This window comes from Myotis myotis, unplaced genomic scaffold (genome assembly GCF_014108235.1).
Source record: "Myotis myotis isolate mMyoMyo1 unplaced genomic scaffold, mMyoMyo1.p scaffold_m19_p_15, whole genome shotgun sequence".
NCBI classification, from domain to species: Eukaryota; Metazoa; Chordata; class Mammalia; order Chiroptera; family Vespertilionidae; genus Myotis; species Myotis myotis.
The window spans coordinates 14,276,266-14,301,858 of record NW_023416319.1 but is presented as its reverse complement, the minus strand read 5'-3'; the positions used below and the strand labels follow the sequence as shown (position 1 = coordinate 14,301,858).

At 41.9% G+C, this 25,593-nt stretch overlaps 1 protein-coding gene across 1 annotated transcript in view; it reads left to right on the top strand.

Annotated features, from left to right (window-relative positions):
• Nucleotides 1-25,593, top strand: part of SORCS3 (sortilin related VPS10 domain containing receptor 3) — a 514,894-nt gene that overhangs the window by 389,149 nt on the left and 100,152 nt on the right. The window contains exon 8 of the mRNA XM_036336059.1: nucleotides 18,450-18,539. Coding sequence (XP_036191952.1) covers nucleotides 18,450-18,539 — 90 coding nt within the window. The remainder of the gene's footprint in view (nucleotides 1-18,449; nucleotides 18,540-25,593) is intronic.

Below are 25,593 nucleotides of genomic sequence, written 5' to 3'. Positions count from 1 at the left end.
TTTTAATGGGGGAAGGCCCCCAGCTCTGTCAAATCCTTCTCCACATCCACAACTAGACCAAACACTGTGTAGACCCATCGATTGCCACTTTCGGCTCCAACTCCTAGTCTTGTTGTGTGGCTATACTCAGAAGCAAAGCCCCTTATTAACAAGGCATTCTGAGTGTGGAGCAATGGCATGCATGAGAGTGGTTCTAGAATAATTCTAGTACAACAGTAAAGCCAGGCTGTACTTTGTATATACATTGCTCTTGGTTTTTAAGAGTTTTGGTTGTAAACATAGAAAAATAACACTGCTGTAAAGGGTTCTTGATGTTATAGGAGTAATAGCAATTAATAAGTACTAGTAACCAATTAACAGATATTTGCCAGATGCCCTGGAGCATTGCAGAAGTGGAAGGCATTGTCCCTGCTCTCAAGCAGTTTAGGATTCAAGTAGATAGTGGTCCACTGTGGGCAACACAACCTTGAACTTGGAGGCCTGGGTTGTAATCTGCCACGTGCCAGCAAAGGAACACTGAGCCAGTCACTGGAACTCTCAGAGCATTAATTTCCTCATCTCTGTACAATGGACTCATACTACTTGCCCTGCCTTAACTGGAAGGTTGTTGTGAGGATCAAGGGAGATAACGGCTTTGAAGTGCTTTGAAAACTATACAGCCCTATAAAAATTCAAGAATCAGGAGACTAATCCACGTGCAAAAATCAACCTCATGATTCTGTGTATGTGTGTTTTCTTTTTTAAAAAAATATACTTTTTAATATTTTTATTGATTTCTGAGAGGGAGGGAGAGGGAGAGAGAGATAAAAACATCAATGATGAGAGAGAATCATTGATTGGCTGCCTCCTGAACGCCCCCCACTGGGGATCGAGCCCACAACCCAGGTATGTCCCCTTGACCGGAATCAAACCCAGGACCTTTCAGTCTGCAGGCTGACAATATATCCACTGAGCCAAACTGGCTAGAGCTGTATGTTCTCTTTTAAGGGTTTTTATAAGCCTAAATATTTTTCCCAAATTCATTTTTAATAATTCATGGATTCAACTATGCATTCACATATTTACATGATAAAATCTTCCCACATACCTTACCTAGTGCTGGTTATCAAAGAACCCAACTGCTAATGATATGTATGTAACTGTAGATGCTCGCAGGTTTAATTATCTTTCAAGACTCTTGAGAACCTTTTCATAGCATCTTGGCCTCTAGCTCACCTGGGTTTTGATACTTCATTTAAGATCCTGCTTTATGCATCTATGTGGGAGGCGGGGAGCCTCTATGGTATGGCCATTGTATCCCTAATAAATAGTTATCTTTCTAAACCAAAAAAAAGCCCCGAGGCAGAAATTAATAGAGTGTAATTATTCAAAGAAAACCTATTTGGCAGTATTTTAAATGATGTTAATTTGGTCTTAATGGGAGAGATTTTGAATGTTAAATAAATAGCAATTTCATCATTAGGGACACATTTACAACACAGGAGTTGAAAGGAAAATGAAAGTGTTTCAGAGACAATCTTCAAAAGAAATTCAATAAAGACATCTTCAGCTTTCTTGAGCACTTTCAGAATCTTAAAAGTGTTTACAAAAGCCAGCACTAATGGACATTCTTCAAATAGCATGTAGCTGGGATGGTCTCCTCTACATATAGTGATTTTATTAGCTTGTTGTAAAAGTTGCTGTTAGTATATGAAATACTTGCATGAATAAATGCAAATTAGTGATGTTTTGTTGACCTTTGTGTTCAGCATTACACATGTCCCATCACATCCTTCTGGATCAGAAACCAGCTGTGCACAGAGGTGGCCTGCTATGACCTTGCCTCTGCTGCCCTGTGTGCCTCTTGCTTTTTTGTTCTGGAGCTGATTTCTCCCCAAGTAGGATGCTCAGGAGAGACCCCTTAGCCATTCTTGTGCAGGTACAAACCTTGAAGTGGGAAGTGTCAAGACCTTTTCGGACAATTTGACCAATAGGAACCAGAAGCCAGTGGTATATATCCCTCTCTTTCTGAATTTGAGCTTCATTCTCTATGAATCTTCATAGGGTCCCCAGTGGAATTGAGCCCCAGTGGCCTTCCCTCCCTCTTTGAACCCTATTTCTTAGTTCTGCCACTCCTGTTCCCTGTGGTCATTTCTCAAAAACAAATGAACAAACAAAGACTACCCCCCCAAAAAAACAACTCTATATTTTGGGGTAACCCAACTCAAGGCAAACTTGAAAGATTCTCAAATTTATTGAGTCCCTACTGTGCACCCAGTTTATAGTTAGAGTGAACTATGCAAGAAAAGTAGAATCAGCTTCATCCGCATATAAAACTTCTCCAATCACCCAACCCCATCCTCTCAAATCTCTCAGAGACCTGGCTCTATTGATTACCCTACTTTTTCCTATATCTTTATCTTATGTATCCCTATTTCAGGCTTTATATTGGTTTTTAAGTAATTTTAAATACCTACCACCCTTAAATTAAAACTTTCTAGGAACCCACCCCCCTCTTCTCTATAAACGTCCCCTCTTTCATTCACAGCCGAATTCTTGAGAGCTGTCTCTATTCATTAGTCCATTTTCACATTCCTTCTCTCTAACCCACTTGAGACTGACTTCTGCCTCTGCCACTCCACTGAAATTACCTTCGCCAGATTCATCAAAGGGAACTTAGGATTATAACCTGAATACGCCTCTCAATAATTAACTTGTCTGCAAGCATTTGGACCTCTTGATTGCAGCTTCTTTCCTGAAGTACTCTCTCCCCTTGGCTTCTTCGATAACGTACAGTCCAGTCTCTCTCCTACCTCTCAGAATTGTCTTCTCCCGCACAGGTGCCTCTTCCTCCACCCACCTTTTCAGTATGGGTTCCTTTTCTCTGCATGCACTACCCCCTCTCTCTGAGTAATCCCATGCCGGCCATTCTCACAGCAGAGCATCAATGACTACCCTGATGTTGATGATTCCCCAGTGCCTCCTGCTGAGACAGAGCCTCCAGGGAAGAGCTGCTTACTTATAGGATCGCCATCCTTAGTCATGGCGCTCTCTTCATTCCATTCAGAATTTTGCTGTGCTCGTCTCCAATTCATGATTAAGACATTTCTTTCCAAGAGATCTGCTGAGGCTCCATGGAAGTTACAATACTTGTTTCTTATCTGGCAAAAGAGCAAGGTTGTTTTTCCCTTAATTTCAGAGACTTGTTCTGTACTTTGCTCCACATTATAATGTCAGTGTTTGCCTTCCTGGTAGTACATGGATGGCGTAGGGCTGATTTGGGGGTGTCAAATTGTTTTCATTTTGGGCATCGCCTCTGAGGAATTGGTACTCGCTGCATTACCGAAGGCGGCGCTATTGTGGTTCAGTGGGAGAGACCTCTGTCGTTAATGAGTGGTGTCTCCATGGGCACGAGAGGGAAGAGGGGTGGCATGGAGGCTGTGCAGTGCATTTTACAAGGTGGGTGGCACTCATCGTGTTTAATTATTCACAAGCCTCATCTGGTTAGAAGGTGGGTTGTTGTCTGGGGGGCCACAAGCGTCTCTATATTCAGCTCAAAGGACTGAGGTCAGCTACACAATTCTATCTTTTCTATTTCCTGGAAAACTGTAATTTCCTGTTTTCAAGGCGGTGATTCTTCAGAATGTTCTTTCCACCTAGCCACACCATCAGTTTTTACCCACCCATCAGCAAACTGGAAGAATAGTTGGAAACAGACCTGGCATTTATTTAGTGTCAAATTTATGTCTGGCATATGTGCATTTAATTTAATTTAATTCTACTTTAAGTGTCATAGGATCTTGGTATGATAGATGTTATTATGTTTCCATGGGGGAACCAAATTTCAGAGATGTTTAGGGAGTCACCCTTTGTCATCTAGCTCAGTAAATCAAGATATGACCTCAGGCCTGCCTGGATTCATAAAGGATGACAAAAGAGGCAGTGATCAATTTCTCATTTTGCTTTCCCAGTCTGAAGATCTTCCCATTAGCACGGAGTTGCTGGTGTTCCCAGAAACTTTTCCAGATGGCTGTAGAAGAGAAATCGGCAGAGATTGGATCCATCTTTGTAGCTATAAGGGCAGGAAAGCTTTATTCCACTTCCTGTTCCGTGGACTGTTTGTCTGGGTCTGTTTCACTTTTGTTCCAGATCAGAAACTTTCTGCATCATCAACCAAAGAAGTGCTCCATTGGGATTTGGCACAATGTAACTACACCCGCACCTCTGAGACTCGTCCCTCTGCTACACTTGGAGGATTATTCAGACACTCTTCCCTGGGAAGCCATGGGGGTGGAGTGACAGAGGTTAATTACCACTACCATCTCTAGCTCCATTCTTCTCCATCCTTCCCCACTTGCCTTATACCTCTTCCCATACATTACCCAATTTCTATGATGCTTTTGGGGGCCCAGCTGCTCTTGAGTCCCTATTCTGGGGGCACAGGAGTTGTTGAATCATGGCCCAGCAAGGATTACCCATCGTTCTTCCCTTCCATGTCCCAGCAAGTCCCCGACACTCACTCTGCTAAGCCCAGCTCCCAGAAGGATCCATTTTCTGGGGCCTTCTCCTATTAAAGATAATTATACTGTTGTAAAACAACAGTGCTGATAATGAAGGCAGCTGGGCTGCTGACTGAGAAGTTGACTATTAGGTTCAGTTCTCTCCCCATTACCGTTCTAACTAGGATATATATCTATTTATTTCAGAGGTCTAGCTTTTAAAAATTTTAATCACTCTGCCTTTAATCCCATAGCTAGCCAACAGGGTAAGCAAACATTTTGGATTTCTGCAAGCAGCTCTTAAGAGTCTTGACTCTGAGAGCCCTCACGGTCAGGCAGAACAAGCTCTTTTTGGAATTTAATAGTGCCAGAGCCCGTGGCTAATCTCTTGACTTGATTTCAGTGAGCACCTACTAGGTACCCAGAGCTGTGATAGGTTCTGTCTGAGACAGAAATATTGATGGATTGATTCATGCATTCATTTAACAACCATTAATTGAACACTTAATATACTCCTGTCAGTGTTCTAAATCAGTGGTTCTCAACCTGTGGGTCACGACCCCTTTGGCAGTCGAACGACCCTTTCACAGGGTTCGCCTAAGACGATCCTGCATATCAGATATTTACATTACGATTCATAACAGTAGCAACATTACAGTTATGAAGTAGCAACGGAAATAATTTTATGGTTGGGTCACAACTTGAGGAACTGTATTTAAAGGGCCAGAAGGTTGAGAACCACTGTTCTAGATGAAGGAGGTATAATGGCAAACAAGACTGACAAAGTGGTTTTCATCATTGTGTTTTCAGTCTAGATGAGGAGGTAGGACTTTGTGCCTGACACGCTGCATGAACCATGCTCAGAAGCACAAAAGTATGAGGCTCCTTCCCAGAGTGAGGGAGGTCTGTGGTATGATCAGAATCATTCTCCTGGAGAAGGCAGGGCTCAAGCTGGTTCTCAAAGCAGAGAGCTGAGTTGAGGTGTTCAACTTTAGGACCAACCAAGACTCCGAGGAAAAGAGACCCTTCGCTGGCAGAAAACAGTATGACAAGATGGGGTGGGGAGGGCAGCCTTCCTGGACTTAAGTCTGGTCTCCCCATTAACTCATTCTGTGGCCTTGGGCTAGATCACCTTCCCTCTCTGGAACTCAAGCTTCCTTATCACAAAATGAAAGGATTGCATCAAAGAAGAACTTTGAAACCTCTTGTTGTTGGTGTTTTTAGCAGTGGGAGCTGCTTTTCAGGCAATATTGTACAAGGGATTCCAATATATAATACAGATACAAGTGAACTGGATCTAGTTTTAAACTGTATCAGAACCACCAGCCACCCAGCCCCTTGTGGATACCCCCAATGCATCGCTATAGAAGTCTAGAACTCCATAGAACCCACTGGGAAGGCAGTGGGCCATATGACTCCAGAAATTCCCTTCAAATGCTGAAATTCCAAAAGTCTTGAAGCAAAACTGCACTCTACACAGCACTCCATGTAGTTAGACTATTATGCAGAAGTAATTCCCAATGTATTTCTCCAGTGTCAGAATTTTTTTAAAAAAAAAGATACTTGGGGCATAGTTAATTTGTCCAGAGAGTTGCTGAATCTTTCTTTCCTTCATTCCATGCACATCACTGAGGGCACAGTATGGAGACAATGCAGAAAATAATAAGACAGTTATAATCCCTGGAGATCCTGCAGCATATGATAAATTTAATATGCAAATAAGAAAGACAGAGATCCCTGCCATAGGTGAGTTTATAGTCTAGTGAGAGAGAAAGATAATACATAAGCAAAGAATAAACAAAAAAGAATTGCATACTGTGATAAATCTACGAAGAAATAAAAATGTAATTCTAATAATAGCAGGGTGGGTGTCTCATTCATTAATTTATTCCACCAGTCCACCAATAAATACTTCTGCAGGTACAACTCTCCACAGACAATTCTCTTCTCATGGAAGCTTATGATTTGAAAGATTCTCATCTCTGATCATTATTAGGAAGCAAAAGTTTTAAAAAAAACCATAAAAGCATAAATTAAGAGAAAATGTGTGTGTGTGTGTGTGTGTGTGTGTGTGTGTGTGTGTGTGTGTAAAATAGCCACAAACTTTGCTTTTGAGACAGGGACATATGGAGTGATTTCTCGACAGGCAGACATACATGTGCGCTCTTCCTCTCCCTTCCTAAACTGGGAGTCAGAGATCTGAACAGAAATCAATGGCGGCAATTTATTTTTAACTTCTTCCTCCTTAGCCAGGATTGATTTTTGTCCTGGTGATCAATGGCACAGAGAATAGCTCTGTGGCCCACGCAGCTGTTCAAGTGCTTGGTCTGGCCGGCCCCACATCTATTGAACAGAGAACATTAGAAGCTGATTATGAAAGTAATAGAATGAAGATGTTTAAAGGATGGGCTGATTACCCCTGCCTTCCTGGTGAGGCATGACTGCAGGGCGGGACTGCTGCATGGAGACTCAGGAGCGCACAGGGCAGGCTTAGTGGCTGGATAGGAGCTGTCCCTTTGGGTGGAACCTAGCGGGGCGGCAGCGAGGAATGGAGGTATGGGAATTAGCTTCTTGTTTGCCAGCTGACTTCCACCCTCCCATCCTTTGTAGCTCTCTCTTTTTCTCTTGTTTATTTCATCTTTACTACACCAACTACTATTCAATTTGGAACTGCAAGGGAAACATCTGTTGAATAAAAATAAAATAAAGAAGTTGATTGGCTTTTTCCTCTCTGTGCTTCTTGGGCTTTAAAATTGCTGTATTCCTTAATCTCCACTTTCTTCTCCTTGTTCCTTGTTTTCTTCTAATTCAGTTTGTGTGCAACAACGGGAACATGAATTTAACTCCTCCCACCCTCTCCCTCTAGCGTTGTAGCCTCTCAAGACTAGGCAAGATGGCTTAGACTTTCTTCTCTGAAAAATGTTTCTGGGACTTCACACCTTATGATAACGCACAGTGGTGCCTGGCCAGCATGGCTCAGTGGTTGAGCGTCCACCTATGAACCAGGAGATCATGGTTCAATTCCTGGTCAGGGCACATACATGCCCAAATGACTCCATCCCCAGTAGGGGGTGTGCAGGAAGCAGCCAAGTGATGATTCTCTCTCATCATTGATGTTTCTATCTCTTTCTCCCTTTCTCTTCCTCTTTCTGAAATCAATAAAAAAAATTTAGAAAATGTGCAGTGGGAATAAAATGCAGTCAGAACGGAGGGTCTGCCATCCCCAAGGCCTGCTGTCTGATTTCTCCAGCATAAATGCCTGCAGTTTGCCTGTCTGCCTCAGGTAGCAATAGCTTCCAGATTGCAGTATGGAGAAGTAATCGGTGCTCTTAATATGACTGTGTTTATTATTTCATTGTGCTCGGTAATTGCTTCTTAGGGGCTCTGTGTTCAGAGTGGGAGGGAAGATGTTGAAGTGCTAGTTTCCTTAGTCCCTGTGAAATATCTGAGATGAGTCCTTAGGAAGTGAATTGAACAGAAGTTTTCTTTATATAGTTCTCAGCATTTTCTTAATCAAGATTTGTGCCTGGCCTTCTTCTATGATTTTTACCTATTGGTTAATTTTTTTGTTGAGTAATCTGTAGTTCTTGGAGAATCAATTACATATAACAGTAATGGCTCTGATTTATTGAGTGTTTAGTGTGAGCTAGGCTTATTATGAATGCATTTCATCTTTATGACATCCTTTGATTTAAGTCCTAGTCTTAAACTTTGTTTTATAAAAAAAAAAAAAATGGCACAGAGAGGATAAGTCATTTTCCCAAGGTCACACAGCCAGTCTGGAGTGGAGCAGAGGTTTGACCTAGGGCCTCCTTTCTTAGCCACTACACTTGTTCCACTTTTTAAGTGAAAGTCACACTAACACTTTTTTAGTTGCCGGAAGCAAATTGGGTCAAGGAGTGTGTAAGGGGCAGTAAGTAGAAATGGGAAGCTTTAACACAAAATCGCTGTGTAAACCATGTTTGTGGAGTTATTGGCCACAAAGGAAACTGGGAGCATAGGATCTTCAGATAGAGGAGTTTAAGAAGGCCTTCCTGCTGAGGAAGCTGGGACCCGGGAAGGGAAGGGATGAGGAACATAGCCGATGTGACATTTTTGGTCCCTGCTTTGTGTCAGGCGTGTATTGGACCTTGTGTTATGAGTGTGCCCATGGAACTGTGGTAAGATGAAGCTGAGGTCTGGAAGCAGTTACATGCTTTTCCCAAAGACCCATAATAGCCAATAGGGGAAGGGAGTTTTGGATTCCATGTCTAGGCTTACATTCCAGAGCTCTTTGTGAATTTTTACAACAAATAGCTGAATAAATAATCCCAAAGGTACCAATAGACACACTTTTTAGTAACCCAGCTGTAACTCTTGGTCATTTTCTTGAAGCAAAACTGCATTCCTGATATGAACCACTTCTGCAAAGATAAATATACAAACAAAAAAAGTAAGTGAAATTATATCAGATGATTGAGCAGTGTAGTATAGACCTTTTTTTATCAAAAGTATCAAGAAAAATAAAGCACAGTCTTTATGTCAGATGCTGCACAGCAATAACACTTAGTAAAACCTATACATGCCCACTTTTTTTGACATTCCCCCAAAGTACCTCTTCTGGAGCCAACAACCAGTGACCCTCCTCTTGGATCTCTCTTCCTACAACCTCTCCAGCTTACTGGCCATCTTTTGCTTCTTTCAAGATCCATGTCTATCTTATCCCACCTTTTTCACTCCATCTCTCCTTTTGTTATTTGAACAGTTCAGCCATTCCCCGGTTTCTCTAGTCTTCCAACCTCAAATTCATCATCCTATTTATCAAACAATATTCTTCAACATGAGAACATAATCTTTTCCAAAGGCAGTGGGAGTGTAAATAACACCTGTTTATATACCACATATTATGGTGTGTGTGTGTGTGTGTGTGTGTGTGTGCGCACACATGTTCATGTGCTTATGCATGTCACACTGTTGGGGGTGATATGGAAGAGGGGTTATGCCTGCATATTTGGAGTTAGACAAACATGAATTGAAATTCCAGATCAGCCCTCTGCCATCTCCATATCTTAGTTGTATCATCTATAAAATGGAGATAGGATGAGTGTGGACTCTACTGTGCCTAGGCTGATTTTATTTCAGTTCTGGAAGGAGCATGAAAATAAGTTGAATAAACTATTATGGTTCTAAAGAGAGGATTTCTCTGTATGATAGTACCTAGGCTTTACTCTGTGCAGGTACCATAGTATTATCACTGATTATATGTGGTCATGTGTGCATCTTACTAGTATATGTTAGGCTTGTGCTTACAAAGAAATGAACTCCATGAGGTCATGGCCCCCTGACTTCTGTGCTACCTGACACAGCCTGGGCACAAAGCGCTGAGCAGGGACTTGCTGATGGATTGGTAAATGTAACACATCCTAGAATTGGGGCCAGTATCCATAATGAGACATCTAAACATAATTAATGTCCCAGGGATGATGTGGATTTGGCCAGACCTTTATTTTTATTTTTTTTTCAAACCTTTAATTAATATGTGACTTCAGCAGTGAGTGGGAAAGAACATCTTGTAATCTGCTTCCCTGTTTCCCACAGGAAAGCATACACTCTAATCACCCTTGCTTTTCCATGTTGTGTTGTTGCCAACCACTCAAAGGCATAATTGATGTAAAATCATGACCCATTTGTAAAAATCCATGCAATTATCTCCACTTTGTGCTTTTCTGATCTCAACTTAGCCAACACAGACTGAAGCAGGCCAGCAATGTGAATGGAGACTGGGGTTTTGAGTCAGAAGTTCTGAGGTTGGATTTGAACCTCACCTTTTAGTTAAAAACATGAACTGAAGTGGTCTGTCTGGACCTCTGACCCTTAATTCTAAAATTGGGATATAATTAGACCTCTCTTGCAGGGTTATGCTCTGACCAAATGTGATTAAGTCCAGTAATGAAAACTAATGGCATAGAGTAGATACTCTGTAAATATTAGTTGTTATGATATGGATGCTGGGTACTAAGAGGGTTAAATGGGAACAGGACACATTGTCTACCCTCGAAGCTATTATAGTACAGGAGACCTAAGCTGTACCCACTTTCCAGTAATTCAAGACAGCAGCTGATAAATGTGGCAAGAGAGCTGCAGACAAGAGCCCAGGGAATCAGAGGAAGACACCATGAAACCCAACTGGGAAACGGGTGTGGTGAGGCTTCATCAAAGAGATAGCTTTTGACACAAGCCAGTCATTGATGCTGGAGCCTCCTAGTGACCTGGGCCAGGATTACTCCCTCCAGGTAAATGTTCCTAAATTAGTCACTCGTTGGAAAGGCCCTGCAGTAGACACTTTTGGCTTGTTCAGGGTTGCACAGTATAGTGGACATTGGCAGGATTTAAGGACCCAAGTTCAAAACCAGGCTCTGCCACTTTGGATCTGAGTGACCTTATGTATGTCAGTTAAGGTAGAGTAAGCAGGGCTGCTTCAGTGACGGTATTTTCCCTACGTGTCATCGTGCACGAGAGCAGATAATGCATACTGAGTGGTGAGCATGGAGCTTGGCTCTCCCACAGCGACGCTTCTGCTGGTGCAGGACAAGAGAGGCAGGACGCAGGATGTAATGGGGAAGCTCTGAGAAGTAGCACTTGGCCTTTCACAAATATTCCTGGCTCTCTAGGGGAAGTGGCAGTGTTTTCTCAGAAACAGCTTGAAAGGTAGTTTAAATCCATCCACTGCTGTCCCCAAATTCACTCATGAGGCATGCAAATCCCAGGTTTGCAAAGCTGTGCTGTAATATCTAAGAGCCTACCCATATCTCCGAGGCCACCTGAAAATCCCATGTCCCAAAGAAGCATCCCTGCTTCCCTAGAAAATTAGTGATTTTGTTTGCCTTGCCCTTTTAAGATATTTAAAATATCTTGAACATAGCAATAAAATGAATCATTCTCCAAGTAGCACTGTGAACCTGCCATTCATCCCATGTGACTGAAGACACTTCTGTTCTATTGCTCTACCCATCCCGGTCCTGCTGGTCCTGTGATATTCATTATTCTGTATTGCCTCTACCTTTCCACTCTGTGGTAGCTGTAGCCTTCCTGGAAAATGTCAGTGCCTCACACAGTCAATGGGCATAGGTGGATCACCAGCTTCATTTCTGTTTTATGGCCGCTATAAACAATTACCAAAAACTGGATGGCGTATAAACAACAGACACATTTCTCACAGTTCTGGAGGCTGGCAAGTTTAAGATTAAGGCACTGGCGGATTTGGTGTCTTGTAAGGACCCACATCTTGATCCATAGTTAGTTGTGTCCTCAGGTGATGGAGGAGCAAGTGAGTTCTCGAGGGTCTCAAGGGCTCTGATATCATGGGTGATGGCTCCATCTCCATGACCTGATCACTACCCCAGGGCCTCACCTCCAAATACCATCACATTGGAGGTTAGGTGTTAACATATGAATTGGTGGGGCCATAGGAGCACAATTCAGTCTACTGCAATTTGTCAATGAAAATACTTCCAAAATCTTTAGGTTCCTAGACACATATCACAGATTATTTTTAACACCCTAATCATTATATTTGTAGACCACTGTAGTTAAATGAAAGCATTTTATCACCTCATCTCATTTACTTCTCAGTAAGAGAAGGGTAGTTATTACACATTCCATTTTTATAGAAAAATAACCCTGAAACTCCAATAGGTTCATTACAATGCCTAAAATCACATGTCTGATAATTGATTGAGCCAAAATAAAATCACAGATGTTACAGATACCAGGATCTTACAGCTTCTTTCTTCCTCTCCTTTCCCCTTTTCTGTAATATCCCTCCCCTTTCATAAAATCTCATTTGCTTTTATGAAATTCTGGGATATTATAGAAAAGGCAGAGGCTAGTGTCTGGCTTGGGAAGATTTCAGTCAATTAATTGACCTCATAACATCCACTTGTATAAAGGAAATAGGCTATGTGATATCTCGAGTCAAGGATAAAAGCTTATATACTAGTGAGAAGACTTTATAAGCTAGACTCCTAATAATATCTTGTCTAGCTTCTTCTCAGTTCCATCTTTTACTAACTTATATTAAACTCAGCCTGAAAGCAAAAGGTCCATTTTGACAGAGGAAGGGGGAAGGATGTGTTTTGATGGTAAATTTAAAAATTTGTTTAGGATTTCCATGGGTAGTGAAGCTCTGGCATCCTGAATCTGGAACACTCAAAGTGGACTGCAGGGCAATCGAGCCTAAGCTGGCAGTCAGACATCCCTCTCGCAATCCAGGGCTCTCACAGTCTGGGACCCCTCGCTCCTTACTGCCCACCTGCAGCAGAGGCAGGAGAGGCTCCCGCCACCACATCTGCGCTTGCCAGCCATGAGCCTGGCTTCTGGCTGAGTGGCGCTCCCCCTGTGGGAGCACACTGACTACCAGAGGGCAGCTCCTGCATTGACTGTCTGCCCCCTGCTGGTCAGTGTGCATCATAGCGACCGGTCGTTCAGCCATTCAGTTGATTTGCATGTTAGGGTTTTATTATATAGGATTATATTAACTGGGAGTATCCAGATGCTCCAAAATGTTGTACTTCAGGATGAAAAATTAAATGCATATTTATTCTTTTTATTTTGGCACTCTACCTTTATACTATCAACACCTCAAAAAACAACAAAAACAAAAATAAAAAAAATAAAAAAAAACACCTAGGAGAGAAAAACACAAAGAACTTCCAAAGGTTAGGTGGGCATCTCAAGAACATCTTCCCCTTCCCCAATTGTAAAAGCCAAAGCACTAAGATGAGGCTGGCAGCCATTACTGGTTAAATCTCTGGCAAAATCACTTTGGCTTTGTGGTTTCCATGGGTGGTCTTCTTCATGAAGTCATCCTTGAGGGCAACAAAAATTTCAATCCTCTGTCTCTGCTCGGTTCTAACCAGGCGGCCCATGTAGCTACCCCAGTACTTCCCTGAGTATCCAGGTTGCACATATAAGCTGTCATCATGGTCAGTCACCATAGGACCTCCAAGGTGTTAGACTGAGGTAGGCATCTGTGCCTCTAGTTCAGCAGGGGCACTTAGTATGTTCCACATTCAGGGCTAAAGCTATTTACATGCTATATTGTGTTTGACCCTCATGATAACATGCCCATAGGTAGTATTATTACTTTTTCCACTTTCCAGAAGAAATTAGAAAGATTAAATTACCTGTCCAAGTCACCAACCCGACAAGTGGCAGAAGCAGGATTCAAATACAGGTCTGAAATCCCAACCAATGGTGCTTACAAACCAGAGGAAACTATCAGACTCATTGAGAGTATATAACTGGAAACTTATCAAGTCCAAGCCCCTTACTGTATTTGAAGAAACACACTCAGTGAACGAGGCATACTGATTCTTCTTCTAGTGCTGCTGTGGTCTAGACACACAGTCTATGTACCATGCTTTTCTAACTCACCACCTTTTCTCGGCCTTACTAACATTTCCAATAGGCAGCAAAGCTTCAAGAAGTTTCCTGGTAGGGCTGGTGAAGGTGGCAGTAGAGTTATAAGTGAATTTTGGCCAATGAGTGTGTTGGCAAGTTCAATATATGTTTTCCCTATAATATCTCCTCTCCCCCCCCCATATACACAAGGAGAAAGAGATAGAGAGAGACAGAGAGAGACAGTGAAAGAGACAGGGAGAGAGTCAGTCCATGGCTACAACATCAACTATCTTATCTCAAATCTTTTATTAGTGATGCTCTTTTTGGATTTTTATGTTAGGGCCCTGATAACAAATTTTTATGTGCAAATCTGTGTGAAAGGAGGTTTAGTCTCAGTGCGAGTGTTGTGTTAGGTACCAGACTCACTCTTTTTAGATAAAACTACTTATATTAATACCATAGAGTCTCTCGGACATAAAATGAGCAAACACCAGTGTGACAAACACTAAAACTCAAGACCAAACAGTCTAGCCCAGGAGATGGCTGATAGGGTGTCTTATTGTTTCCAATCCTGTGCCACAGTTTTGATTCAGACACATAATGTGGCACCTTAGCAAAGCATTATGGGAAAATGAGCTCGAGATGGCAGAGGTGACATAACCCATCATGCAGAAGTTCCCTTGGCCATCCTGACACTTACAGCAACACCGTGGTGAGACCTATGGCTATTTATTGACTCATGTGGTCCCACAGTCAGAAGCCTGTTTCTTTGTTCTTGAGAAAAGAAGTGTGATCTTTGAAGGAATTATGGCAGTGGAAAGGAAGAGAAAGACCTAACAATGTCAAGATTTATTTTAAAGAATCTGAATAGAATTAATGAGCAAAGAAATTGGAAAAGTTAATTGTGCATCATAACAACTTGGCTGTTCCCTTTTGTTTCTTTCCTGAGGAGGAAACAGTGCAGAGGCTGTGAGCAGTAACTGGCGTGAGCCTGCACAGGTAGCCATTTCTGTGGGCTTAGACCGATTATTCACATTATAGTGGACCCAGCAAGGTGCTCTAACTGGAAAAGCTTCTAAATGTCATTTTCTATGAAGGCAACAGCCAGATTTATTTCCATTATAGTCTCTCTTATTCTCAGATTCCAAAGCAGTACTATTCACTCCTGGGCAACAATAGAACATTGATTTCTCAAGGCTAAGAAATTGATATGAACTCCACATAGAAATATCTGCCCTGCTGATAGGCATCTTATCTGGGAAATTGGAAGTTGAGTGACATGGGATCCATTCCCCTCCACACAGAGGGACCAGCATAAGAAGCTTGGTAGTCAGATAAGCCTGGGTTCAAATTCCAGCTTCACCATTTATTTGTGGTGACTTTTCAAAGACTGTGAAGGCTAGTATGCATACAGGAACAGCAGTTGGCATATAACAAATACTCAAAAGTGTTATGTTATAAATATTTTTGCCTTGTAAGGTACTAATAATGTTATACAATAATATCAATAGTGGTAATTATTATCATGGGTATGAATAATTGTGATGAATATAAAGCACTCATCACATAATTGATACTAAAAACTGTTAGTTTCTGCTTTTCTTTGCAGATTACTTATGCCTATTTATGAATTCTAGTTTTTGTGTATTTATGACAGAAATAGGTCCAATATGACTCACAGTCCTCTGGCTCCATTATTTTTTTTGTGGCCAGATTTCCCTTTCTCCTCCAAGACAAGCCATCATCCAGAGGCAAGATAGAAATGAAAAAATAAGGATATGCCAGGTTACACTTGGGTATGGCAAGAATGGGAACAAGTCAGAAGAGACAGATGTGTTTAATGGCCAATGCACTTGTCCAAAGGAATCATTTTCACTGGCCAGGAGCCCAATTAAACCTGTAAAATGGAAATGCAGAAAATCAGATTAACGAGCCAGTCATTAGCGAGGAAAAGACCCAGCTAATTCTGTGTTTAGCATGATGGATGGGCCCAGAGCAAATAATTGGATGACATTCATCAAATGTAAAATAAAAGGTGTCACTGAAAGGGAAAGTGGTAATAATCTCTGGGATTTACAATGCCAGCAAATTTGCTTGTAAGGAAGAGAAAAGTTCATCAAAATAGATTAATAGTCACTAAACTTTATTCCTTCCTTGTGCAGTTGCCAGAGAGCCATGCAAAGAACAGAGAGAGCAGATGCCTTAGCCTGGTATCAGCCCAACCTTGTGAGGACTCTGCTCCACAGGCCGGGTGCTAGGGCTTCAATCTGGAGATGAGTTCCTGTGACCACCTCGGGACTGGGCAGGAAGGGAGAGGTCTTCTCTCCATTGTGGTTTAGCTACTAAACACTGGAGGAAGTCAAACTCCAAGTCTTCCTAGTCAAGCAGGTTAATCACAATTCATTTTTCATTTAGTCAGTAAGTCTTGACCCCTGCCCTGTGCCTGACATTTGTGGGATATACTCATTTACATGTCCAGGTGAGGCTAAGGTCATATACTGGCCATGACAATGAAAGCCTGTGTGATGTTGGTCAAGTTAGTGGACCTCTCTGAGCCTCAATTTTCTGAGCTGTAAAGTAGAAATACAATCCACACCTATAACTCTATATATCTTAACTCTTTCTATAACTCTATATATGTATGTCCATAATATTTAATACATAACATAGGTAGGTTTATGAGGTATGGTTTATAAACTGCTTATCATAGCATCATTCAAGTAATAAGCTTTTACTGTGTGGTAGTTATTATTACTCTTTTATTACTTAGATTTGGGGTTGGCAGATATGTTTCCATGTGTTGGTTTTATAATTTAAAGTAACAACAAATTAAACCACTAATAAGTAAATAATACCATACAGGGACTAATGGTGAGTGTTCAGAATCAAGGATTACATTTTAATCTGTGTCTGTGTGGTTGAGATTTATTTTAAAAAGAAAAAACAAAAATGACTTCCTAGCAACTCATTGATCTTAATATATCAATACCCCGTCTCTAAGCCGATGAGGAACAATACAGATTCAGAACAGATGTCTTATTAAAAAAAAAAAAGTCCTGAGTACAAGACGTAAATGATTCTAATTAGAAAATAGAGATGTAAGGATAGCGGGGAACATCAGGGAGAAAACCGGTCTCTGCTCTTGGTTCACAGCCGAGTCTTTGTACCAAGTTTTCACGAGGTTCTGCCTTCACACTGACTCCAACATCTGCTCTACCTGGCAGCGTATGGTACCTGATTTGCAGGTTTCCAATCTGTGCAGAGCCAGGGGGAGCCATGGGAGGTGCCACCTCTCAGAGTGAGAAGCGGTGGGTGGATTTCAATAGAGATGTTCGACCTATCCTGCTCTCAGCAGCTGCCGTGGAAGGGCGCCAGGTTGGGACCAGAGTAGGAGGACTGGCCTGTCTCCAGCAAGTGCTCGGGCCTTAATGAGAGCAGAGCATGTGCCTCCACTAATTACCTCCTCAGCACAGCAGCCTGGTGGCTATTGTCATCCTACTATTTTCTCTGAACAGGCTATGTTATCTTCTCTTGGGAATATTAATTTCCCCTGAGTTAGGGTGACTGGGCTGAGAGCAGCCATCTGCAGAGCTGTGCCACGTTGGCAGGACTTTTAACCAAGCCCAGGCCAGAGGTTCGTTTCTTGGAGTGGTTTCCAGGTTCCTCTAAGATTTCATATTTTCCCAAGTGAGGTCATGACCCCTGAACCTGACCCCCCAGCAGAATTGGGACTCAAACCCCACATTTCTGACTTTTAAATCTAGAGTGTTTTCTCTGGCTTTGATGCCTTTAAATAACTTGCTCAAGGAGAGTCCATAAATATCTGCTTAATGCCTTAATTTATAAATATAAAGGAAAAGCAATGTGCTCAGATCAGAAGTGAAATTAATTTCAAAGTTATAAGCACTTTAAGCAGTATTAATATTCAGATCAAGAAAAAAAATCCTTTGGCCATCACATCATGGTCACAATGGATTAAACATTGATTTTTTTAAAAAAGAATAAATAAATCATGGGTACAGCTCACATCAATAGCATCTCTGTTCTCAGCTGAAAACATTTATTAGGTTTGTACATGTGCAGAGCACAGTGACCAAATACACAGTCCTTGTTCTCACAGAAAGTGCCACCCACGGGGAAGACTGTTGTCATCACCCACCTATTCTCTAAGGGCCATGACATGGGAGCAGCTCAGGGTGTCGTGGGATTGGAGGTTAAAAACCAGCAAGGGCCCAACCGGCATGACTCAGTGGCTGAGCATCGACCTATGAACGGGGAGGTCATGGTTTGATTCCCAGTCAGGGCACATACCCGGATTGCAGGCTTCCTCCCCAGTGGCGGGGCGGGGGGTGGGGGGTGGGGGGTGCAGGAGGAAGCCAATCAATGATTCTCTCTCATCATTGATGTTTCTATCTCTCTCTCCCTCTTCCTTCTTCTCTAAAATCAATAATAATAATAAAAAGAACCAGCAAGATACTCCCTAAAAGGTTGTCACAAACCACTGTAGTTACTGATGGAGAGGCTAATACCTTCCAACTTGTGTCATGATCCATGGCCCCATCTGACCTCTCTGTGTTTCCCTTGACCCAGGTAACAACTGGAGGAAGAGCCAGCTACTACGTGTCCTATCGAAGAGAGGCCTTCGCTCAGATAAAGCTGCCCAAGTACTCGCTGCCGAAGGTACATACCTCCTGATGTCCTGGTCCTGCCAGACAGAGCCGCAGGCTGCCTTGTTGGGCTCTGGGAGGTTAGATCCCTGCGGGGGAACCATCTGTCATTCAGCCTGACTTAGCCCTGTGGGGCTTGGCCTCTACAGAGGTTGTTGAACCTGGGTTCTCTGTTCTCCTGTCAGCAGGGTACACAGGCAGGAGTTTTGATTTGCTATGACTCAAATATCCCACATAACTGTGGGTCATTCCCCAGGAGAAGGGAGCACTAGCTTTGGGATCTCTTCTGAGGAGCCCTTTCTTTTGTAAAGGCCTTACTGCCAAATAGAGGGATGGGTTCAGAATTATCTAGGCAGCAGCACAGATGCTATAAGTGTGAGCCCATAAAGGTGCATAGGTGAGTCTCCTTGTTTTCTTGCTTCTCCCTCCATTTTAATGCTAAATATAAATGCACTGCCTATGATTCTACTCCCTTCTGCCACTATGAGTAATGAGAAAAGAATAGTTTACTATAATTTTAATAACAACCGATGGCATGGCAATTCCTCTGTTGTAAGATTATAAAACTTAACTTTGTGAACCCCATTTCCGGTGAACACTGGCTTTTGGGAGAAGATGGATTTTAGAACCTCACTGTGAACATGGACAGGACATAATTGCATCACTAATGAGGCTGCAAAGAAGCAAAGTCTCATGTCAAGTATAATGTTACAAAGAACTGGGTTTCTAAGCTGGTGCTAGAAAACATATTATGACTACAGAGGTAGGAGGGGTTATGGAATAAGAAGGTGGGTAATTGTCTACCCTCTTATTGTTTCTATGCACTCATTTATTCATGTATGCATATATCAATCCATTCATCCATTTGTTCCTTCTTTTATTCAGCCATTGAACTATTCTTTCTAACATATAAGTTTTCCTCTGTGCCAGGCACTGAGCTAAGGCCTATGGCTAGAGTAGTGAATAAAACAAAACAGACCCCGTCTTCATGGAGCTTATATTCTGGTAGAGAAGAGAGATTCTGAACAAACAACTGTAGGTGTAGAGGGTGGCATAAGAGTTAGAGCTAAATAAATATGAGTAATGAGGGCAAGTTTCCTAAAGAAAATGATGTTTAAGCTGATTAAGAAATAAGGAGTTAACTGTGCAAACAAGTGTTGAGGAATATAATAGAAAATACATGCACAGGCCCTATTTTAAGAGAGAGTATAGGCCCAGCTGGTGTACTCAGTGGTTGAGCATCAATTCATGAACCAGGAGGTCACAGTTTGATTCCTGGCCATCAGGGTAAATGCCTGGGTTTCAGGATCGATCCCCAGTGGGGGCCATGCGGGAGGCATCTGATTGACGATTCTCTCTCATCATTGATGTTTCTATATCGTTCTACCTCTCTTGGAAATCAATAAAAAACACTTAACAATAAGCAAATAAAATAAGGAGAGAGCATGATTTATTCAACAAACTGAAACCATGTTGAGTGACTGGATTAGACTCAGGTGAGAGGCTGATGAGGTGGGCAAGGGCCACATTCAATAGTCTCAGAGACCCTGGGAGTCAATTTCTCATTTTCTCTACCCTCTTTGTGACTGGCTTTTATAGGACCAGTATCTAACTTTATGGTTGCATGATGTACCCATCAGATATTTTAAACACAAGCAGGAAAGAGGCATGCCTGCCTGGAGAATTGAGGACAGGGATGCTCATAATTATGCTCTTTCCAAAAGAGAATGATCCCTCGCAGGAACCGGATGATTTCCCTGTATGGGCCTAAAAAAAAAAAGTTTCAGGAACTTTCCAAACCATCGTCCAATGTCCAATGTAGGGCCTATTTTGTCTGTGTATGCTTACCCATTTTATGTGTTGTTAAGCCCACCTTCTCAGGAAAAACAAACAGTTCCCTGCCCTGGGCAGTGTGGTTATAGGTGGGGACAAATTAACCCTGGATTTGATCACAATCCTAGAACACTCCATTAATGATTAGCAAACACATGGCCATTTATTGTGGTGGAGACCCATCCGTGTGACTCCTTTTGTAGAACTTCATCCAGAACAGCTTCTCATTAATATGAGGGCGGTTGTGAAAATAGCTGGATGGTTATTGATCCCCTTTATTAGCTTACCTTGCCCCAGATTTTTCCTAAGAGGTGAAGACAGAGGGGGTGGAGGGAGATTGGTTCTTCCCATTGTTTACAAATAGAAATGGCTTTTAAGCAAGTTGCTGCCTTTCATGGAGTCCTGAGGCTGTGGCTGTGCCTCCTTGAAAACAAGAACAAAGCAGTTCCCTTCACTACTACCCTTACCTCTCCTCCAAGACTGTCTGTTCAGACCTGCTTGCCTGGGGCAGTCCTGGCTTTGGAGTGCTTTGCAGAGAATAAAATGAATGCTGTTAATAATAAGCAGCACTCTTAGGAGTAGCAACCACATGCCCAGTCCTCCAAACCCAGTCCCTGGCATCCTGTTGGCATCTCAGTCCAACAGGCATGAGAAGCACACAGAGGGTGGGGAAGAAAATGAAGGGGAGTCATAGTGGCTTTGGGAAAATATGACAGAGCTTATGAGCAGAAACCCTGAGCTCTCATTCCAATTCTGTAGTGAACTCATCCACGAGGCCAGGTCTTCTCATCTGTGAAATGGGCATCGTCATACTATCTGACAAAGTAGTGAGGATTCAACAAATGGTTCATTGTTGGTAAAGTGTGGAAAGTGCTGGGCGACTCTAAGCAATGATTGTGATCCAAGGGGAAATACAGTAGATGCTCTTGACCTGCGTGGAGATCTGTGTTCCTTGTCAGGTCACATCTTAGCCTGTCCTTGGACTTACGGTTGCCTGAGACCCTCACTTTACCACTCTGACTCTAATACACCCTCCTTTGTCTCTTAGATGCTGGGTTACTCTCAAGAGTAACTTGTTACTCTTATATTCATTTCTACAAGAGAAAATTTTGATTTTATGTCTGTTTGTATGTGGGACTCAGTTTGTTGTTAGTGACGATGTTGACCTTTACCTGAGTCCTGTGTTTTAGAAGACAGCAATATTTAAGAAAGCCCTCACCCTTTTGTGTTCTTGGACATGACTTACTACAAAGATCTCCCCATCCCCAAGGCCTTGATAAGACACTGGTGTCCCCGAGTTTACTTTTGACCACACCCAATTCCTACTCTTTGTCTCATAAATGATTGTCCCTACCAACCAATCTGTACCAAATGCTTGCTGATTTGACTTTACCAACTTACATTCAGCTTTCCTTCCCTCAAATCCCTAAACTTTGACCCACTCTTGAGCATATGTGAGCACTGGGAGCTTATGCATTGGGACTCAGAATAACCCCTCTTAACAGCCACCCCTGAAAAGTATAGATTCTAAGGAGAACAACTTCCCTGTCTCACCTCACTCCTCACACCCCAGTTTTGGTAGCCTTGGTGTACTTCTCCTTGTAAAAGCAATTCTTTTTTAAAAAAATATATATTTTTATTGATTTCAGTGAGGAAGGGAGAGGGAGAGAGAGATAGAAACATCAATGATGAGAGAGAATCATTAATCGGCTGCCTCCTGCATACCTGCATACCTTGATCCTACACTGGGGATCAAGCCCACAATCCAGGCATGTGCCCTGACCAGGGATTGAACTGTGACCTCCTGGTTCATAGGTCGATGCTCAACCACTGAGCCAGCCTGGCCAGACTAAAAGTAACTCATTTCTGCCTTCACTCTGAGATGCTTGCAGATGTTATGGGCATAGTGTTGCAATAGTCTTTTGCAATAAAATCTCTTTTTACCTTAGTCTGGGTGTGTTTCCATTTGACAGTAGAGTACAGTTAATTGTGTATTGACTAATAAGAGAGAAGAGAGGGAAATATGGTTGAGAAAATTTATTATAATGGTAATGGCAATGATATTAACCTTTTCCTTAATTTCCTCAGGAAAATTTTTCTTAATTTTTACATTTCTCCAAATGCTGCTTTATCCTTCTTTGCTGTGTCACAGCCACACTTCTTAAAGGGTTATCTGCACTTCTAACCTCTTTTCTCACTTGCTCTTCACTCTTCAACCGATGGCCGGTTGCCCTCTGCTCCCCCATATCTATCCCACTATTTCACCAAAAACCTTCTAGCCATTGCTACCAGTGACTGCCTATGGGCTATATCCCCCCCAAAATGTAGCTCTTTGTCTTTTTATACCTCTCTGTATAATTTGACAATGTTTGGGGGATCCATACTTGATACTCTTCCCTTTGCTCTTATTTACTTCTGATTTCCTTTCCCTGATCCCCTTCCCCTTGCCACCCTTTAAATGCCGATGTTTCTCAATTCTTTTTTTACATTCTGCATGGTTCCCATGTGACCTCATTGCTTTTCTTCTTGTTGGTGACTCCTATGTCCACAGCCTCAATCCCTATCTCTCCACTGACCTCTGGACTGTAACTCCAACAGTCTATACAGAGTACATCCCCTTAATGGCTTCATTTAACAACTCCTCAAGTGAGCTCAGAGACTCTACCCTATATCCCTTATAACTCACTCTGCTGCCATGTTTACTTAGTCTATTTATTTATTCAGTAGGCTTTTGTTAGATGTCTGCCATATGCTAGATACTCTGATAAACACTAGAAATAAAGTGATAAATAAGAGAGGCATAGTTTCTGACCTCTGGGAGTTGATAATGTAACTAGAGGCCGGATGCACGAAATTCATGCAAGAGTAGGCCTTCCTTCCCCCAGCTGCCAGCACTGGCTTCCCTCTGGCACCTAGGACCCAGGCTTCTCTCTGGCACCCAGGACCTGGGCTTCCCTGGCAGCCCCAGCTTCATCCGGAAGGGTGTCTGGAAGGACAGAGGGACATCTGGTCTAATTAGCATATTACGCTTTTATTATTATAGATGAGAGAGGCAGATATCAAACAAATAATTACACAAATGATATTTAATTATCATTAAATATCATTTTAGTGACTAAAATTCAAGGGATTTTGTAAGTCAGATATCTGAGATATAAAAGATATGTCCTTCTCCCTTACCCCCTGTAGATTCTACCTCTTTAATATCTCACTGATCCATTTCTTAGGGTTATAGAAAACCTACTCCTGAGATCAGACCCTCATGTATTACTACCTAGATTATTGCTATGACATTTTAAGCCTTTCTCCCTGCCTTACTTTAATCCACTGGGTCTTCAATGCATATGATCATGCAATGAAGCTCATCTTCTCCAACTCAATCTCTGCATTGATCAACTCTAATCTTTTCTTTCTCCTGCAAAAACCTTGTGATAGCTTTGTCTTTTATTCTGGGTAAACTTAGGGGCACTATACAGAACCCCTTATGATGTGGCCACTCTACCCTCACTGTCCACAAAGAAAACTGCTTTTAAGCTATTCCAAGTTCCACACATTTCCTTGAATGACCACCCTTCCTCCCACTTATATAGGCCTTTCTACTCCTGCCACCATTTTCAGTACCTTTGTTAAAGCACTTATAAGTTCATGGAAGGCCACAAGAGCATGTGGTTTCCCCTGGTGGGCATCTTCCTGAGGATAGGGTCTACATTTTGTTCCTCTCTGTTTTTGTATTACGGTATTTGACATATGGCATATGCTTAATAACATATATCTTCCTATAATGAAGTTACGGTAGGCCCAGATTATTTAAAAAATATTTCAGTAACAGAGAAGTATTTTTACTATTTTCTCCTAAGAAGTAACAGGTTTTTAAAAAGCAACTCTGTCCCCAGTTATTCTTTTGGGAGGGTATAGGGCAGTGATGGTGAACCTATGACACGCATGTCAGAGATGACACCCGAACTCATTATTTTGGTTGATTTTTCTTTGTTAAATGGCATTTAAATATATAAAATAAATATCAAAAATATAAGTCTTTGTTTTACTATGGTTGCAAATATCAAAAAATTTCTATATGTGACACGGCACCAGAGTTAAGTTAAGGTTTTTCAAAATGCTGACACTCCGAGCTCAAAAGGTTCACCATCACTGGTATAGGGGGACTGTTATTTATAATTCTTTTACTATGAAGGTGATGCATACTTTGGAGTTAGAGTAGCAGAATTCAAGAAATAAACATCATTCTTCTTCAAATCCCTATTTGACCAAATTTAACTAACAGGAATTTTCTTTGTTCCTGAAGACTTACTCTCCAGGTTATTATTGGTTAATTTTTATTCAACCATAAGACCTATTAGAAGAGACAACACAGCATTCAGAGCTTTTCAGAGAGTAGTTCCCCAGATTGTATGCAGCAGAATCATCTGGGGGGCTTATTAAATGCAGAATCTAAGGCTTTTCACCAGAAACACTGAATGAGAACCCCAGGCAGTGGAACTCATGAACCTTCCTGCTATTAAGATATCCAGGTCATGTTGATGCACATTAAAGTTATATCCCCACTGATAATGGGTTTAGCTTCTTGATTAGGGTAGTCTCAAGTTTAAATCTTAGTAATGTCATTTATTAACTAAGTGACTTTGGCCAATTAAGGATTTCTCAAGCAGGCATCTCATAATCCTAGATGCTAGAAAGCATTCTTTCACCCCTGAGCCTGCAGTACCTGTTCACCAGGTAACACAGTCCCAACACAGGTCTAAGGTAAGGTGCACTCGTAGCAAATTTGGCTGCCTCTAATCCTGACCATGCCCCAGTGTTTTGAGTTGTTTTTCCCCCACCTCTTTTTTATTAGTTTAGTCTAAAATAATTTAGCTCATTCATTTTTATAACCAAAACATCTGGGAAAAGCCAGGAATTTCTATTGCATTTTTAACAGGATAAGTGAATTTAATCTGTATTTCCTGCAGCTGCTGTTTCCCCTCCTACTGGGTTCTTGGGTTTTCATTCCACACCAACATGACATGATGTCATCACATGGTTTTTGAGAGTAAGCCTCATTACCATTTCAAGCAGTTCAGCAGGAACCTCTAAGGTGTGTAAGTACAAATGAGCAAGTAAGGTCTTAGGCAAGGTGACCAAGGGCATTCAAGGCCAGAGACCGGAATGTGACAGAGAATCTCCAACGCACAGATGTAGAACTTTCTTATCACTCTCCCTGCCTCCCACATGTCCAA